The 18,819-nt window shown below is 41.8% G+C and overlaps 1 protein-coding gene across 21 annotated transcripts in view; it reads left to right on the top strand.

Annotated features, from left to right (window-relative positions):
• The window catches only part of LOC100380858 (E3 ubiquitin-protein ligase MYCBP2), a 354,690-nt gene that overhangs the window by 111,922 nt on the left and 223,949 nt on the right, over window positions 1-18,819 (top strand). For all 21 annotated transcript variants that reach the window (XM_082968826.1, XM_082968836.1, XM_082968833.1 and 18 more), the window contains exons 12-16: window positions 13,585-13,789; window positions 13,983-14,147; window positions 14,495-14,653; window positions 14,815-15,019; window positions 17,592-17,737. In XM_082968826.1, the coding sequence (XP_082824952.1) occupies window positions 13,585-13,789; window positions 13,983-14,147; window positions 14,495-14,653; window positions 14,815-15,019; window positions 17,592-17,737 (880 nt within the window). The remainder of the gene's footprint in view (window positions 1-13,584; window positions 13,790-13,982; window positions 14,148-14,494; window positions 14,654-14,814; window positions 15,020-17,591; window positions 17,738-18,819) is intronic.

Below are 18,819 nucleotides of genomic sequence, written 5' to 3'. Positions count from 1 at the left end.
GAGGGCAACAACCCAGCAGCAGGACCGCTACCTCCGCCTTTGTGCAAGGAGGAGCAGGAGAAGCACTGCCAGAGCCCTGCAAAATGACCTCCAGCAGGCCACAAATGTGCATGTGTCTACTCAAACGGTCAGAAACAGACTCCATGAGGGTGGTATGACGGCCCGACGTCCACAGGTGGGGGTTGTGCTTACAGCCCAACACCGTGCAGGACGTTTTGCATTTGCCAGAGAACACCAAGATTGGCAAATTCGCCACTGGCGCCCTGTGCTCTTCACAGATGAAAGCAGGTTCACACTGAGCACGTGACAGAGTCTGGAGATGCCTTGGAGAACGTTCTGCTGCTTGCAACATCCTCCAGCATGACCGGTTTGGCGGTGGGTCAGTCATGGTGTGGGGTGGCATTTCTTTGGGGGGCCGCACAGCCCTCCATGTGCTCGCCAGAGGTAGCCTGACTGCCATTAGGTACCGAGATGAGATCCTCAGACCCCTTGTGAGACCATATGCTGGTGTGGTTGGCCCTGGGTTCCTCCTAATGCAAGACAATGCTAGACCTCATGTGGCTGGAGAGTGTCAGCAGTTCCTGCAAGAGGAAGGCATTGATGCTATGGACTGGCCCGCCCGTTCCCCAGACCTGAATCCAATTGAGCACATCTGGGACATCATGTCTCGCTCCATCCACCAACGCCACGTTGCACCACAGACTGTCCAGGAGTTGGCGGATGCTTTAGTCCAGCTCTGGGAGGAGATCCCTCAGGAGACCATCCGCCATCTCATCAGGAGCATGCCCAGGTGTTGTAGGGAGGTCATACAGGCACGTGGAGGCCACACACACTACTGAGCCTCATTTTGACTTGTTTTAAGGACATTACATCAAAGTTGGATCAGCCTGTAGTGTGGTTTTCCACTTTAATTTTGAGTGTGACTCAAAATCCAGACCTCCATGGGTTGACAAATTGGATTTCCATTGATTATTTTTGTGTGATTTTGTTGTCAGCACATTAAACTATGTAAAGAAAAAAGTATTTAATAAGATTATTTCTTTCATTCAGATCTAGGATGTGTTGTTTAAGTGTTCCCTTTATTTTTTTGAGCAGTATATGTGTCTATACATATATATATATATGTGTCTATACATATATATATGTGTCTATACATATATATATGTATCTATATATGTATCTATATATATATATATATATATATATATATATATATATATATATATATGTATCTATACATATACGCACGTATGTGTATATAAGTTTATGTGTAAATTAGAGGTCGACCGATTATGATTTTTCAGCGCCACTACCGATTATTGGATGACCACAAGGTCGATACCGATTATTGGATGACCACAAGGTCGATACCGATTAATCGGCCGATTTATAAATAAATACCAAAAATGATTTTTTTATTTGTAATAATGACAATTATATAATACATCAATAAAATCAATTTAGCCTCAAATAAATAATGAAACATGTTCAATTCGGTTTAAATAATGCAAAAATAAAGTGTTGCAGAAGAAAGTTAAAGTGCAATATGTACCATGTAAGAAAGCTAACATTTAAGTTCCTTGCTCAGAACATGAGAACATATGAAAGCTGGTGGTTCCTTTTAACATGAGTCTTCAATATTCCCAGGTAAGAAGTTCTAGGTTGTAGTTATTATATGAATTATAGGACTATTTCTCTCCATACGATTTGTATTTCATATACCTTTAACTATTGGATGTTCTTATAGGCACTTTAGAATTGCCAGTGTAACAGTATAGCTTCCGTCCCTCTCCTCGCTCCTACCTGGGCTCGAACCAGGAACACATTGGCAACAGCCAGCCTCGAATCAGCGTTACTCATGCAGAGCAAGGGGAACAACTACACCAAGTCTCAGAGCGAGTGACGTTTGAAACGCTATTAGCGCGCACCCCGCTAACTAGCTAGCCATTTCACATCGGTTACACCAGCCTAATCTCGGGAGTTGATAGGCTTGAAGTCATAAACAGAAGAGCTGCTGACAAAACGCACAAAAGTGCTGTTTGAATGAATGCTTAAGAGCCTGCTGGTGCTACCACCGCTCAGTCAGACTGCTCTATCAAATATCAAATCATAGACTTAATTATAATATAATAAACACACAGAAATACGAGCCTTAGGTCATTAATATGGTCGAATCCGGAAACTATCATCGAAAACAAATCGTTTATTCTTTCAGTGAAATGCGGAACCGTTCCGTATTTTATCTAACGGGTGGCATCCCTTAGTCTAAATATTCCTGTTACATTGCACAACCTTCAATGTTATGTCATAATTACGTAAAATTCTGGCAAATTAGTTTGCAACGAGCCAGGCGGCCCAAACTGTTGCATATACCCTGACTCTGCGTGCAATGAACGCAAGAGAAGTGACACAATTTCACCTGGTTAATATTGCCTGCTAACCTGGATTTCTTTTAGCTAAATATACAGGGTTAAAAATATATACTTCTGTTTATTGATTTTAAGAATGGCATTGATGTTTATGGTTAGGATGGTCGTGCAACGATTGTGCTTTTTTTGCAAATGTGCTTTTGTTAAATCATCCCCTGTTTGGCGAAGGTTGCTGACTTTGTTAGGAAGAAATAGTCTTCACACCGTTCGCAATGATCTAGGCGGCCCAAACTGCGCTGCATATACCCTGACACTGTTGCAAGAGGTGACACATTTTCCCTAGTTAAAAGAAATTCATGTTAGCAGGCAATATTAACTAAATATGCAAGTTTAAAAATATATACTTGTGTTATGGTTAGGTACACATTGGAGCAATGACGGTCCTTTTCGCGAATGTGCACCGCATCGATTATATGCAACGCAGGACAGGCTAGATAAACTAGTAATATCATCAACCATGTGTAGTTTACTAGTGGTTATGATTGGTTGATTGTTTTTTATAAGATACATTTAATGCTAGCTAGCAACTTACCTTGGCTTCTTACTGCATTCGCGTAACAGGCAGGCTCCTCGTGGAGTGCAATGTAAAGCAGGTGGTTAGAGCGTTGGACTAGTTAACCATAAGGTTGCAAGATTGAATCCCCGAGCTGACAAGGTAAAAATCTGTCGTTCTGCCCCAGAACAAGGCAGTTAACCCACCGTACCTAGGCCGTCATTGAAAATAAGAATGTGTTCTTAACTGACTTGCCTAGTTAAATAAAGGTCTAAAAAAATACAATTTCAAGAAATTCAAAAATCGGCCAAATCGGCGTCCAAAAATACCGATTTCCGATTGTTATGAAAACGTGAAATCGGCCCTAATTAATCGGCAATTCCGAATAAAATCGGTCGACCTCTTGTGTAAATAAGTATGTGTATGTATATGTGTAAATAACTATGTATGTGTATATAAGTGTATGTGTGTATATATAAATGTGTATGTATATATGTGTACATATATGTGTATATATTTTTTTGTGTGTATATGTGTATGTGTATATCTACTTGGAAAGTAGAGCTGTGTTGGCCGTTTCATGTGAGAGACAGCTGCATCTATCTCGGTACTCCGTTCTCTGTTGTCAGTGGAGAAACCTTCTAGTGTAGTGAGGCGTCGCCCAAACGTGTCGACCGTTACTTGAAAGTCATCAATGGAAGCTTGGTTAGGTGCCAGTGAAGTGCTGGTTACTCATTTGTTTAGCTACCTCAGCTACAAGCGTGGTCCTAGACAAGGCTTGCGACTCTGCAGGAGGGCTGGTCGCAGCAGCCATTTTCAGTGTTTGCGTAGTTGGTTTGGCCTTCGACGATGTGTTAGTCGTAGCATTTCTCTTCGGGTTGGTCTTGTTCATGGTACCATGTAAATTGATAAGAACAATATAACCTAACTAATACATCCCCATAAAAACTAACAGCGGCATGTAAAAATTCAAACGTCTTCTTACATCGCTCGACCGGAAGTCACCAGTTCGACATTTGTTGCTTGCATGTCATGCTTAAGTTGACTAATCTTGCCAATTAAAAAACCTTTAAACTAGTTGCCAACCTCAGGTTTTTTGATGAATGAGCCATCTGTTTCAATGAATGATCGAGCTGAGTTGGCCCTTTTTTCCCAAAAGTTCATTTCATTTTCTCCAAAGCTTTTTACTATCATTCTTTATCATTTATGTTTGTTTCATAGTGTAGTTTATTTTTCTTTTTGTGTTGTTCATTCACATGATTTCTCAATTTGCAGTCGGTTTGCCAATCGGTCATGCAGCCAGAATTATTTGCCATTAATTTTGCCTCATCCCTCTCAACCATACCATTTTTGAATTCCTCATCAATCCAAGGGGATTTAAGTTTTTAGTCATTTTGTTAGTGGGTGTAACCAATTTCATAAATTTTTCAAGCGCATCATTTGGTTGCTCCTCATTACACACCAGCAAATGTTATTTACATCATCAACATAGGAATCCCTACAAAACCTCTTGCCGGACCTCTTACACACTCAATTAGGTCCAGCCTTTGGAACTTTGGTTTTCCTAGATATGGCTACTATATTGTGATCACTACATTTGATGGATTTGGATACTGCTTTCAAGCTAATTTCTGCAGCATTAGTAAAATGTGATCAATACATATTGATGATTTCATTCCTGTACTATTTTTAACTACCCTGGTAGGTTGACTGATAACCTGAACCAGTTTTCAGGCACTGGTTACAGTATTGAAGCTTTTTCTGAGTGGGCAGCTTGAGGAAAGGCAGTCAATATTTACAGTTGAAGTCGGATGTTTACATACACCTTAGCCAAATGCAATTAAACTCAGTTTTTCACAATTCCTGACATTTAATCCTAGTAAAAATGATCTGTCTTAGGTCAGTTAAGATCACCACTTTATTTTAAGAATGTGAAATGTCAGAATAATAGTAGAGAATGGTTTATTTCAGCTTTTATTTCTTTCATCACATTCCCAGTGGGTCAGAAGTTTACATACACTCAATTAGTATTTGGTAGTGTACTTTTAAATTGTTTAACTTTGGTCAAACGTTTCGGGTAGCCTTCCACAAGCTTCCCACAATAAGTTGGGTGAATTATGGCCCATTCCTCCTGACAGAGCTGGTGTAACTGAGTCAGGTTTGTAGGCCTGCTTGCTCGCACACCCTTTTTCAGTTCTGCCCACAAATTGTCTATAAGATTGAGGTCAGGGCTTTGTGATGGCCACTCCAATACCTTGACATTGTCCTGACTGATGTCTTGAGATGTTGCTTCAATATATCCACATCATTTTCCCACCTTTATGATGCCATCTATTTTGTGAAGTGCACCAGTCCCTCCTGCAGCAAAGCAACCCTACAACATGATGCTGCCACCCCAGTGCTTCACGGTTGGGATGGTGTTCTTTGGCTTGTAAGCCTCCCCCTTTTTCCTCCAAACATGACGATGGTCATTATGGCCAAACAGTTCTATTTTTGTTTCATCAGACCAGATGACATTTCTCCAAAAAGTATGATCTTTGTCCCCATGTGCAGGTGCAAACCGTAGTCTTACTTTTTTATGGCGGTTTTGGAGCAGTGGCTTCTTCCTTGCTGAGCGGCCTTTCAGGTTATGTCGATATAGGACTCGTTTTCCTGTGGATATAGATACTTTTGCACCTGTATCCTCCAGTATCTTCAAGGTCCTTTGCTGTTCTACTGGGATTGATTTGCACGTAAAGTACGTTCATCTCTGGGAGACAGAACGAGTCTACTTTGTAAGCGGTGGTCCCATGGTGTTTATACTTGCTTACTATTGTTTGTACAGATGAATGTGGTACCTTCAGGCGTTTGGAAATTGCTCCCAAGGATGAACCAGACTTGTGGAGGTCTACACTTTGTTTTCTGAGGTCTTAGCTGATTTCTTTTTATTTTCCCATGATGTCAAGCAAAGAGGCACTGAGGGTAGGCCTTGAAATACATCCACAGGTACACCTCCAATTGACTCAGATGATGTCAATTAGCCTATCAGAAGCTTCTAAAGCCATGCCATCATTTTCTGGAATTCTCCATGCTGTTTAAAGGCACAGTCAACTAAGTGTATGTGAACTTCTGACCCACTGGAATTGTCATACAGTGAGTTATAAGTGAAATAATCTGTCTGTAAACAATTGTTGGAAAAATTACTTGTGTCATGCACAAAGTAGATGTCCTAACCGACTTGCCAAAACTATAGTTTGTTAACATGAAATTTGTGGAGTGGTTGAAAAACAAGTTTTAATGACTCCAACCTAAATGTACGTAAACTTCTGACAACTTCAACTGTAGGTCACCCAGAAATATATACTTCTCTGTTGATATCACATAGAGTATCAATCATTTCACACATATTATGCAGATACTGACTGTTAGCACTTGGTGGTCTATAGCAGCTTCCCACAAGAATGGGCTTTAGGTGAGGCAAATTAACCTGTATCCATATTACTTCAACAGTACTTGACATGAGATCCTCTCTTAACTTTACTGGAATGTGGCTCTGAATATAGACCGCAACACCAACCCCATTGGCATTTCTGTAGATGTAAAACCGTGTATTGGTATCTAAGTGCGTTTCAGAGATAGTCAGTATATCAATGTCATCTGTTACTAGCAAGTTATTGATTTCACAAACCTTGTTTCTTAGGCTCCATATGTTAAGGTGGGTGATATTTAGCACTTTTCTGTGATGCCTGATTGTTTTGATTTCTTTACTGAGCGGCTTATCAGAAGTAGACAATACAGAGAGATTTATGTTTGAGCTGATGGTGCAGGGTGAGCTGCACACAGCACACTTCCTACTTGGGCACACCGCCTCAGTGCTAACAGTATAACTCTGGTTAATAGACAGACGTTACTGTGTACAATAGCTATAGGATCGACAGAAGCATTCAGGGGACTTAGACGGACATAATCTAGCTGAAGGGCTTGACTAACCTCTGCCCCCGCACATTGACTCTGTACCGGTAGCCCCTGTATGTAGCCTCGTTAGTTATTTTGTTGCTCCATCATTTTTTGTTTTTCTATTTTATTTTGTTTCTTTTTATATATTTATCGTTTACTTCAGTTTATTTAGTAAATACTTTATTAACACTTATTTTTTCTTAATTGCATTGTTGATTATGGGATTGTAAGTATTTCACTGTAAGGTCTACACCTGTCACATGGACCTATTCGGTGCATGTGACAAATACAATTTGATTTGTTGTTTTTAGTCCCACCCTTCAGCTCCACTCATCCCCTCCAACACAATTACTTTTTTATTTATATTAGCAATTCACTACCGGTCAAATATTTTAGAACACCTACTCATTCAAGGGTTTTTCTTTATTTATACTATTTTCTACATTGTAGAATAATAATGAAGACATCACAGCTATGAAATAACATATGGAATCATGTAGTAAGCAAAAGGTGTTAAACAAATCAAAATATATTTTATATTTGAGATTCTTCAAAGAAGCCGGCCTTTGCCTTGAAGACAGCTTTGCACACTCTTGGCTTTCTCGCAACCAGCTTCATGAGGTAGTCACCTTTAATACATTTCAATTAACAGGTGTGCCTTGTTAATTTGTGGAAGTTCTTTCCTTAATGCTTTTGAGCCAATCAGTTGTGTTGTGACAAGGAAGGGGTGGTATACAGAAGATAGCCCTATTTGCTAAAAGACCAAGTCCATATTATGGCAAGAACAGTTCAAATAAGCAAAGAGAAACTACAGTCCATCATTACTTTTACAGCCTCAGAAATGGCAGCCCAAATAAATGCTTCACAGAGTTCAAGTAACAGACACATCTCAACATCAACTGTTCAGAGGAGATTGTGTGAATCAGGCCTTCATGGTTGAATTGCTGCAAAGAAACCACTACTAAAGGACACCAATAAGAAGACTTGCTTTGGCCAAGAAACATGAGCAATTGACATTAGACCGGTGTCCTTTGGTCTGGAGTCCAAATTGGAGATTTTTGGTTCCAACCGCCATGTCTTTGTGAGACGCGGGGTGGGTGAACAGATGATCTCCGCATGTGTATTTCCCACCTTAAAGCATGGAGGAGGTGTGTTATGGTGTGGGGGTGCTTTGCTGGTGACGCTGTCTGATGTATTTATAATTCAAGGCACACTTAACCAGCATGGCTACCACAGAATTCTGCAGCGATACGCCATCCCATCTGGTTTGGGCTTAGTGGAACTGTCATTTTGTTTTTCAACAGGACAATGACCCAACAGACCTCCAGGCTGTGTAAGGGCTATTTTACCAAGAATGAGAGTGATGGAGTGCTGCACCAGATGACCTTGCCTCCACAATCCCCCGATCTCAACCAAATTGAGATGGTTTGGGATGAGTCAGACCGCAGAGTGAAGGAAAAGCAGCCAACAAGTGCTCAGCATATGTGGGAACTCCTTCAAAACTGTTGGAAAAGCATTTCCGGGGAAACTGGTTGAGAGAATGCCAAGAGTGTGCAAAGCTGTCATGAAGGCAAAGGGTGGCTACTTTGAGGATTCTAAAATATATTTTGATTTGCTTAACACATGATTTACTACAGCTTACTACATGATTCCATGTGTTGTTTCATAGTTTTGACGTTTTCACTATTACATTTACATTTAAGTCATTTAGCAGACGCTCTTATCCAGAGCGACTTACAAATTGGTGGATTCACCTTATGATATCCAGTGGAACAACCACTTTACAATAGTGCATCTAAATCTTTTACGGGGGGGGGGGGGGTTAGAAGGATTACTTTATCCTATCCTAGGTATTCCTTAAAGAGGTGGGGTTTCAGGTGTCTCCGGAAGGTGGTGATTGACTCCGCTGTCCTGGCGTCGTGAGGGAGCTTGTTCCACCATTGGGGTGCCAGAGCAGCGAACAGTTTTTACTATTATTATAGAATGTAGAAAATAGTAAAAATAAGAAAAGCCCTTGAATGAGTAGTTGTGTCCAAACTTTTGACTGGTACTGTATTTGAAGTATTCATCAAAATAAGATGAATCCAGGTTGATTTAGTTGGACCGTTATGATTCTGCCGTGTAGGCTTAGTTGATACAGGTTTAGCTCAGAGCAAATACCTTTCAACGTATCTGATACTGGTGTCCTCCAATCAATATTAAAATCAACCAAAATGAATAGTTCATATTTTCCATACTTAAATGACTGCTTTCATCCAAACTGCTTGCGCGTCAATTAACTGATGCATTGCCAGGCACTGCTGCATTGTCCCGCCTCTCCCATATCCTCATTAGATTTTAGAAGCATATACCCATGAGGGTGACAGCAATCTAGCTAGCTAAATGTCCATGAATGTTTCATGTGTTTTGACCTGCATGTCCTGATCACGTCTGTTGTGGATGGACAAAATCAACATGCGGACACACTTAAAATGTATTGTTAAGAGAATATGAGGGAGGGTGAAACACTCCTACTAGTGTCAGCTGTTTGTTATGACCAAGGCCCACATTAAGAACAAATTCCTTTGGGACAGAGGCAGCAAGAGATACAGAACCACTTACATTTCCCTTGGTAAATATCAGAACACACCCACCTCTGCCAATTCTGTCCGATCTGTAAACATTATAACCAGACAGACACATCAGAGTCCAGCACAGAATTATTCAACCATGTCTTAGAAATTACTAGAATGTCCACTTTGGATTGAGAAGCCAGAATTTCCATGAACAAATCGAAGACCACATCTGCGGGATTTTAGGTCAGATGGAGTCTCTAATACAACATTACTATGATCAATAGTTAACCCCTTATTTGAAAATACCTTGGGATTGATTTGAATTGATATAGGTACAATATGGTCAAGAACTGAACCATTGGGCCTATGCCTCAAGCGAGGTCGTGGGTTAACCAGGTTACCTGTTGCGGGCCTGCAGTATGATGACAATGCTGATTTAATTTACGTTTGGGGTTACTTGAGTGGAATTTGGAGTGTTAATAAGTCAATTTCTCAGTGGAGCCTTGAAATGCGAGGATAGAGTCCAGGCATCAAGATGATTTGGATGGACCCCATCCTCTCTGTAGAGCACCTTCTGTTTTCAAAAGTTATCCACAATAGTAACTCCAGCAGAGTTACAGTAGACTCGTTGCCAGTCGTGTTGTACAGACAACCTACTGAATCTTTCCATGCCACGATTCAGTGATTGCATTGGGCCTTAAACAATTGGATGCTTGTTGGAGTCTTTCAGAGTTCCAATCAGTTCTTAAAAATCCAGTTTTCAGCTGTTCCGAGCTAGCTATCCTAATGTCATTAGATCCCACATGTACTATGACTGCGACAGCTCCCGTGTTCTGGCGTTAAAAACTGTAGGAAGCAGCCTTGTAATGTCCTGTACCCGAGCCCCAGGATAGCACAATGTATTTGCCCTGGGAACCGAGTGGTTTCTCAGCATAGAGCTGCCGATTTATAACGGCTGGTGAGATTGCAGGAGGTCTGTCAGTTTTTGCACCTTGAACCTAACACAAAACCCATTGTGGCTTAAGGAGGAGCCGGTGCGTCAGACACCCTCAAGGTCCGGTGATCCGAGGCAGAATAGGGGACGATAGCCCTGGAACCTTCGAAGCCAGGAGAGCTAATATTTTCGGCAACTGGATTTGAGTTGGGTTTCCCAACGCCGAAGTGCCCCACTTGCCACAGGTTGCTTCCCTATATTTGGCCTATGGCAGGTGACGTGCTTCCATGGTTGCGCAGCTGGAATGGTGACAGTATCGGGAGTGGGAGACTTCTTCGGGGAGGGGTCCCTGGAAGGTGTTGGTGTTGATACTCTCAGCATGGCGTCCAGCCTGTGGTGTAGAGATGGTAGGCAGGGTTGGCTTTCCCCAGTAGATTGTGCAAGTTCTTAATCTGTTTGCTAAGAGTAGCCACTTCTCTATAGTCCTCAGCGAGTGAACAGTTGAGAAGAGAGCTTAGTATATACAGCTCCTGCAACGCACAAAGTGCACAATTTTTCCTCTGTATGGCGAAGCCTCCTTGAGAAGAGACACAGCAACTCAATCCGTGTCGCAGAGATAATGATTTATAGGCAGAGTAAAAAAATAGGAGACAATAACTGATGTATTTTTCCAGACCTACAGTGCCTTCGAAAAGTTTTCTGACCCCTTCACTTTTTCCACATTTTGTTACATTACAGCCTTATTCTAAAATGGATTAAATAAACTATTTTCCTCATCAATCTACACACAATACCTCATAATGACAAAGTGAAAACGGGTTTTTAAACATTTTTACAAATGTATTAAAAATAAAAAACAGATACTTTATTTGCATATGTATTCAGACCCTTTGCTATGAGACTAAAAATTCAGCTCAGGTGCATCTTGTTTCCATTGATCATCCTTGAGATGTTTCTACAACTTGATTGGAGTCCACCTGTGGTAAATTCAATTTATTGGACATGATTTGGAAAGGCACACACCTGTCCATATAAGGTCCTACAGTTGACAATGCATGTCAGTGCAAAAACCAAGCCATGAGGTTGAAGGAATTGTCTAGAGCTTCGAGACAAGATTGTGCCACTTCTATGCTTAAATAACTGGAAGTCATTGGTTATTCCATCCATCTAGCAGAGCAATCTGTCTACTGCTGTGTTGCCCTACTGCTGTCTGTGCCACCCATTCCTCCCAGTTAAGCAAAGCAGGGCCTGCAGGAGGGAAAACACAGACCAACCACCAGCACTGGGAGATCCTATAATTCCCAAACAACAAAATATACTGTAGTATGGACCTATCTGGATGCCTAAGTGACAGATGGAAATACAACCATGTTTGTAGTTTATTTGGATCCCCAATCCCCATTTAGCTGGAAGCTGCTCTTCCTGGGGTCTGCAAAAAACAAACATTAGGCCTACATAGTAATACTTATAGGAAATTATAGGTAAGGTATATGTTTGTGAGCTTGTTTGTAATTATAACTGCTTGTGTGTTTACCTTCTCTAAATCGTCCAGTTCTCAAGTTCGTTTTGACTAAGTGTATGTCTTTGCCTCTGTGTCTGTGTATGGGTGTCGTATTGTAGGCCCTGTGAGATAGTTTAGCAGAGCTAGCTAGCCAGGCCCTAGTCTAGCCTGCTGTATCACTGAGAAGGCCGTAATCGTCACTGCTGGCTTTATCTGCAGATTACCCTCTCTGTTCCAGCCAGCCAGAGGAGCCAATGTAAAAATAGGAGCAGTTGACCTGTGACTCAACACACCACACACACACACACACACGTTACAGAGGGTCAAAGATCATACCCCCAAACATGCTAACCGCTCCTGTTATTGATAATGGTGAGAGGTAAGCATGTCTTGGGGGTAGGATTTTTGACCCTCTAACTTTCTCACTCATCATTGTTCACGATTCATTCAGAATTATCTATAATCATGTCCTCTGCATCCAATTTTCTGTCATATGTTAGTGTTTAGAGTTTGTTATAACCAATTTATTGATGTGTTTATGATATGCTGTAGCTCAGGCCCTATTGTGCCCTATTTCAAAGGGATTCGTTTTGCTGGTGGAGGTCGGGTAATGTAATTATGTGCACGAGCACAAAACACCACATCTGTCATTTTTATATGGCAGGAGAGTAACAATTCCAGCCAGAATAATGCACTGTTTTTTGTCGAACTCCATGGTCCTCTGATAATATTAGTCCCGTGCGAATCGACATCCCTGTATTTTGGGATAAATGTCTGAGTTTGACAGGTGTTGCTTGTGGTTTGCTCAAGAAAACAATAACTGATTCGATAAATTGAACTAATTGCTGTGCATAAGCTATTTATGATTGGACTACCAATTTCATAGTGAATGCTTTTGTTTATGCGTTTTGTGCGTATGAAATGTGTATTGTCAAATGTATCAGTCAAAAATATTGAGCCTATTTAATGCAACCCTTACTGTTAATTGATCGCAAAGCAGCATGCAACTGACCTAAATGTTTGGAAATTACAATTTAACTTTGTCATCCATAGCCTTAAAATGCATCTCAAGTGCAATTGCACTGTTTAGCTCACAACTGAAGGCTGGGGTGCATTTAGGACGTACTGCGGATTGCTAAAATATCCTAATGATTATGATCACACTTCCTCAATTCTAATAATATTGCGACACTATAGAAAGGTGGTTTGGTATGGTTTAGAAACTTGGGAACCAAGTTGGAGTTATCAGTGTGTCCCTGTCACCTGGACATGTTGAGATACTGTATCTTCACGCCTAGAAAAAAAACTTCCAGGCTTCCGTCATAACTGTAAATTCGTTGGGGAAAAAAAATATCATTTCCGAATCGTCCTCTGGAATAACGGGCATTCTGGAGTAAAATTACATAACCAATGTCCTCTAGTAATACTAGTCCTGTGCGTCTAGGTCTTTGGTCACATGCATGCAATGCATACATGTGTCATGTTAACAGAGCAAGGGTTGACGGAGTAGGGAATGTTATTCTTAAACAAATGAGGGATTTTGGTAACAGTGCTTTTCAGTCAGAAGTGGCTCTGACTATGTCCAGAATTGTAGTTTTTACACTAGCTAGTACATTTTGGGCTAATAGTTGATATGTCATTAGAAAAATGTTTTTTTTTTTTTGCGACAGTTCCTATTAAAATATTTTGTCTCTCTCCCCTTGCCTCTCCCTCTCACCCCTCCTCTCCTTCCTCAGATCTACTACACAGGGAAGTACCAGAGCCTGGGCATCAAGCAGGGTGGTCCGTCGGCAGGTAAATGGGTGGAACTGCCCATCACCAAGTCACCTAAGATCGTCCAGTTCTCGGTGGGCCACGACGGCTCGCACGCCCTGCTGGTGGCAGAGGATGGCAGCGTGTTCTTCACTGGCTCCGCGAGCAAGGGAGAAGATGGAGAGTCCAGTAAGTATGGATGTGAACACAAACCTACACAGACAAGAACACGCGTAAATTACAGCACACACACCAATAAGTCATGATATATGATTATTCATGGGAGAGGGAAGGGAAAAGGCACTGTATTCAGAATAATCTCCAACCAACTTTGTGTGCCTCTTGCATAGAGATGATTCTCTGTTTTGCTTCTACTCTACAGCCAAGAGCCGGCGCCAGCCGAAGCCCTACAAGCCCAAGAAGATGATGAAGCTGGAGACCAAGACTGCGGTGAACACAGCCTGCAACAACGGCAGCAGCAGCATCGTCACCAAGGATGGAGAGCTATACATGTTTGGCAAGGACGCCATCTACAGCGACAGCACCTGTGAGTGGGATAGAGACTAGGGAAAGGGTACATTTGGGTTGTGTTGGCTAGTGCAAATGTTAATTTGTGTTAGTGATGCTGATGAACTTGAGTGGGACAGAGAGAGGGTTAATCTGGGTAGTGATCATTCGTGCAAATGTTCACGTCTGAAATATTACAACATGGCTATCAAAGTAAGCTTTTGAAAAGCCATGTTGGTTTGATAAGGGTCTTTTATAGCCTGGAAATTCTGACAGAATTCAGCTCAGTTTAGTGAAATGTACCATGATTCAGTCAGGATAAGGCTAGGTCTTTAACAGTCACTATACAGTATCAATGTTTTCTCCTTTCTCTTGTGCCCCCTTCAGGCCAGGTGTCAGACCTGAAGGGTCACATTGTAACCCAGGTAGCCATGGGGAAGGCCCACACCTGTGTCCTGACTAAGAGTGGAGAGGTCTGGACGTTTGGGGTAAACAACAAGGGCCAGTGTGGCCGAGAAACAGGGGCCATGAACCAGGCGGGGAAAGGTAACACACACATGAGCATGCACGAGCACACAAATTACCACACAACACAAACAAACTTTAATATACCGTATGCACACCAAACACCTCTTTCTTTGCGTGTATATATTGTGTATTTTGCGTTTATCACCCATTCATGTAAACATCTTCCCTACCCCCTGTAGCATTTGGTGTGGAAAGCATGGCGACGGCCATGGATGAGGACCTGGAGGATGAGCTGGAGGAGAAGGAGGAGAAGAGCATGATGTGCCAGCCAGGCATGCACAAGTGGAAGCTGGATCAGTGCATGGTTTGCACCGTGTGTGGAGACTGCACCGGCTATGGAGCCAGTTGTGTCAGCAGCGGACGGCCTGACAGAGTACCCGGAGGGTAAGGAAACTTGACGAAGAGGCAGACACACACACACACACACACACACACACCACACCCCATTCACTAGTTGGTTTATCTTTGTTAAGAGAAAGTACATTTATGGTTGGGTCTACGGGCGGCAGGGAGCCTAGCAGTTAAGAGCGTTGGGCCAGTAACTGAAAGGTTGCTGGTTCGAATCCCCGAGCAGACTAGGTAAATTATTCTGTCCATGTGCCCTTGAGCAAGTCACTTAACCCTAATTGTTCCTGTAAGTCGCTCTGGATAAGACCGTCTGCTAAATGACTAAAATGTAAAATGACTGGTTTTCATGATTAGGGTTTTTTGGCACGTCTACTTGCTAGTGCTTTGTGCTCTGTCTTTACAAATCAGTAAGCTGTAGACCACACTATTTACCAAGAGTTTTCATCTATATTTTTCGTAGCTGTCTATTTACCACCACAAACCGATGCTGGCACTAAGACGGCACTCAACGAGCTGTATAAGGCCATTAGCAAACAAGAATATGCTCATTGAGGCAGCGCTCCTAGTGGCCGGAACTTGAATGCAGGGGAACTTAAATCCGTTTGACCTCATTTCTACCAGCATGTTAAATGTGTAACCGGAGGATAAAAAACTCTAGACCACCTTTCTCCACACACAGAGACGTGTACATAGCTCTCCCTCGCCCTTCATTTGGCAAATGTGACCATAACTCTATCCTCCTGATTCCTGCTTGCAAGCAAAAACTAAAGCAGGAGGTACCAGTGACTCGGTCAATACAGAAGTGGTCAGATGACGCAGATGCTAAGCTACAGGACTGTTTTGCTAGCACAGACTGGAATATGTTACAGGATTCTTCCGATGGCAATGAGGAGTACACCACATCAGTCACTGCCTTCATCAATAAGTGCATCGATGACGTCGTCCCCACAGTGACCGTACGTACATTTCCCGACCAGAAGCCATGGATCACAGGCAACATCCGCACTGAGCTAAATGCTAGAGCTGCCGCTTTCAAGGAGCGTAACTCTAACCCGGATGCTTATAAGAAATTCCGCTATGCCCTCCGATGAACCATCAAACAGGCAACTTCTCAATACAGGACTAAGATTGAATCGTACTACACCGTACCTACACTCGATTGAATCGTACCTGCACTCGACGCAAACTATTACGGACTACAAAGGGAAGCACAGCCGCAAGCTGCCCTGTGACACCAGTCTACCAGACAAGCTAAATTACTTCTATGCTCGCTTTGAGGCAAGCAAAACTGAAGCATGCATGAGAGCACCAGCTGTTCCGGCCGACTGTGTGATCATGCTCTCCGTAGCTGATGTGAGAAAGACCTATAAACAGGTCAACATTCACAAGGCTGCAGGGCCAAACGGATTACCAGGATGTGTACTCCGAGCATGTGCTGACCAACTGGCAAGTGTCTTCACTGACATTTTCAAGCTGTCCGTGACCGATTATGTAATACCAGCATGTTTCAAGCAGACCACCATAATTCCTGTGCCCAAGAACCCAAAGGTAACCTACCTAAATGAGTACCTAAAGTCGGAAGTTTACATACACTTAGGTTGGAGTCATTAAAACTCGTTTTTTAACCACTCCACTAATTTCTTGTAAACAAACTATAGTTTTGGCAAGTCGGTTAGGACATCTACTTTGCATGACACAAGTAACTTTTCCAACAATTGTTTACCAACAGATTATTTCACTTATAATTCAGTGTGTCACAATTCCAGTGGGTCAGAAGTTTACATACACTAAGTTGACTGTGCCTTTAAACAGCTTGGAAAATTCCAGAAAATGATGTCATGGCTTTAGAAGCTTCTGATAGGCTGATTGACATCATTTGAGTCAATTGGAGGTGTCCCTGTGGATGTATTTCAAGGCCTACATTCAAACTCAGTGTTTCTTTGCTTGACATCATGGGAAAATCAAAAAGAAATCAGCCAAGGTCTACAAAAAAAGTGTAGACCTCCACAAGTCTGGTTCATCCTTGGGAGCAATATCCAAATGCCTGAAGGTACCACATTCATCTGTACAAACGATAGTTCACAAGTATAAACACCATGGGACCACGCAGCCGTCATACCGCTCAGGAAGGAGACGCATTCTGTCTCCTAGAGATGAGCGTACTTTGGTGCGACAAGTGCAAATCGATCCCAGAAGATGCTGGACGAAACGGGTACAAAAGTATCTAAATACCACAGTAAAACGAGTCCTATATCGACATAACCGGAAATGCCACTCAGCAAGGAAGAAGCCACTGCTCCAAAACTGCCATAAAAAAAGCCAGACTAAGGTTTGTAACTGTTCATGGGGCCAAAGATCGTACTTTTTGGAGAAATGTCATCTGGTCTGATGAAACAAAATTTGGCAGTAATGACCATCGTTATGTTTGGAGGAAAAAGGGGGAAGCTTGCAAGCCGAGGAACACCATCCCAAACGTAATTTGAATGCTGATAAGATTAACTGATATTTGTTTCTGTGTGTGTGTTTGTATGCTTTGGTTTTTCTTGTCTGGTGGATGTCTATCTGTTTGTTTGTATTGATGTTTTGTCTCTCTCTCTCTCCCACTCAGTATCTGTGGCTGTGGTTCTGGGGAGTCTGGTTGCTCAGCGTGTGGCTGCTGCAAAGCCTGCGCCAGGGAGCTTGATGGACAGGAGGTCAGACAGAGGGGCATCTTCGACGCTGTCAAGGAGATGATACCACTAGATCTACTACTAGGTACAACACACAATAACAGTTGTTCAATATATCTGCATGCTCAAGTTTGGTGTAGTCATTCTCAAACAGTCACAACCTTTTTCACACTATGTAGTTTCTGCAGAAAGTATTCACACCCCTGGACTTATTCCACATTTTGTTGTTACTGCCTGAATTCAAAATTGATGACATTTCTTTTCTCTCACCCGTCTACACACTATACCCCATAATGACAAAGGGAATTTTTTTAATGACATTTTTGCAAATGTATTGAAAATCTCATTTACATAAGTATTCACACCCCTATGTCAATACATGTTAGAATCACCTTTGGCAGCGATTACAGCTGTGAGTCTTTCTGTGTAAGTCTATAAGAGCTTTGCACTTCTGGATTGTACAATATTTGCCCGTAATTCTTTTCAAAATTCTTCAAGCTCTGTGAAATTGGTTGTTGATCATAGCTAGCCAACCATTTTCAAGTCTTGCCATAGATTTTCAAGCAGATTTAAGTAAAAACTATCTCAGCCACTCAGGAACATTCACTTTCTTGGATAGCAACTCCAGTGTAGATTTAACCTTGGTTTTTAGGTTATTGACCTGCTGAAAGGTCAATTCCTCTCCCAGTGTGTGGTGTAAAGCAGACTGAACCAGGTTTTCCTCTGATTTTGCTTGTGCTTAGTTCCATTCCGTTTATTTTTTATCCTGAAAACTCCCCAGTCCTTAATGATTACAAGCATACCCATAACATGATGCAGCCACCACTATAATTTAAATGTGGAGAGTGGTACTCAGTAATGTGTTGTATTGGATTTGCCCCAAACATACCACTTTTTATTCAGGACATTTTTTGCAGAATTACTTTAGTGCCTTGTTGAAAACAAGATGCATGTTTTGGAATATTTTTATTCTGTACAGGCATTCTTTTCACTCTGTCAATTAGGTTAGTATTGTGGAGTAACAAACATGTTGTTGATCCTGTATCTTTGTAGTGACTGGGTGTATTGATACATCATACAAAGTGTAATTAATAACTTCACCATGCTCAAAGGGATATTCAAAGTCTGCTTTTATTTTTTTTATCCATCTACCGATAGGTGCCCTTT

This window comes from Salmo salar, chromosome 25 (genome assembly GCF_965601325.2).
Source record: "Salmo salar chromosome 25, fSalSal1, whole genome shotgun sequence".
Classification (NCBI taxonomy): Eukaryota; Metazoa; Chordata; class Actinopteri; order Salmoniformes; family Salmonidae; genus Salmo; species Salmo salar.
Note: the sequence above shows the minus strand (reverse complement) of the source record. Positions and strands in the feature narration are given on the sequence as shown.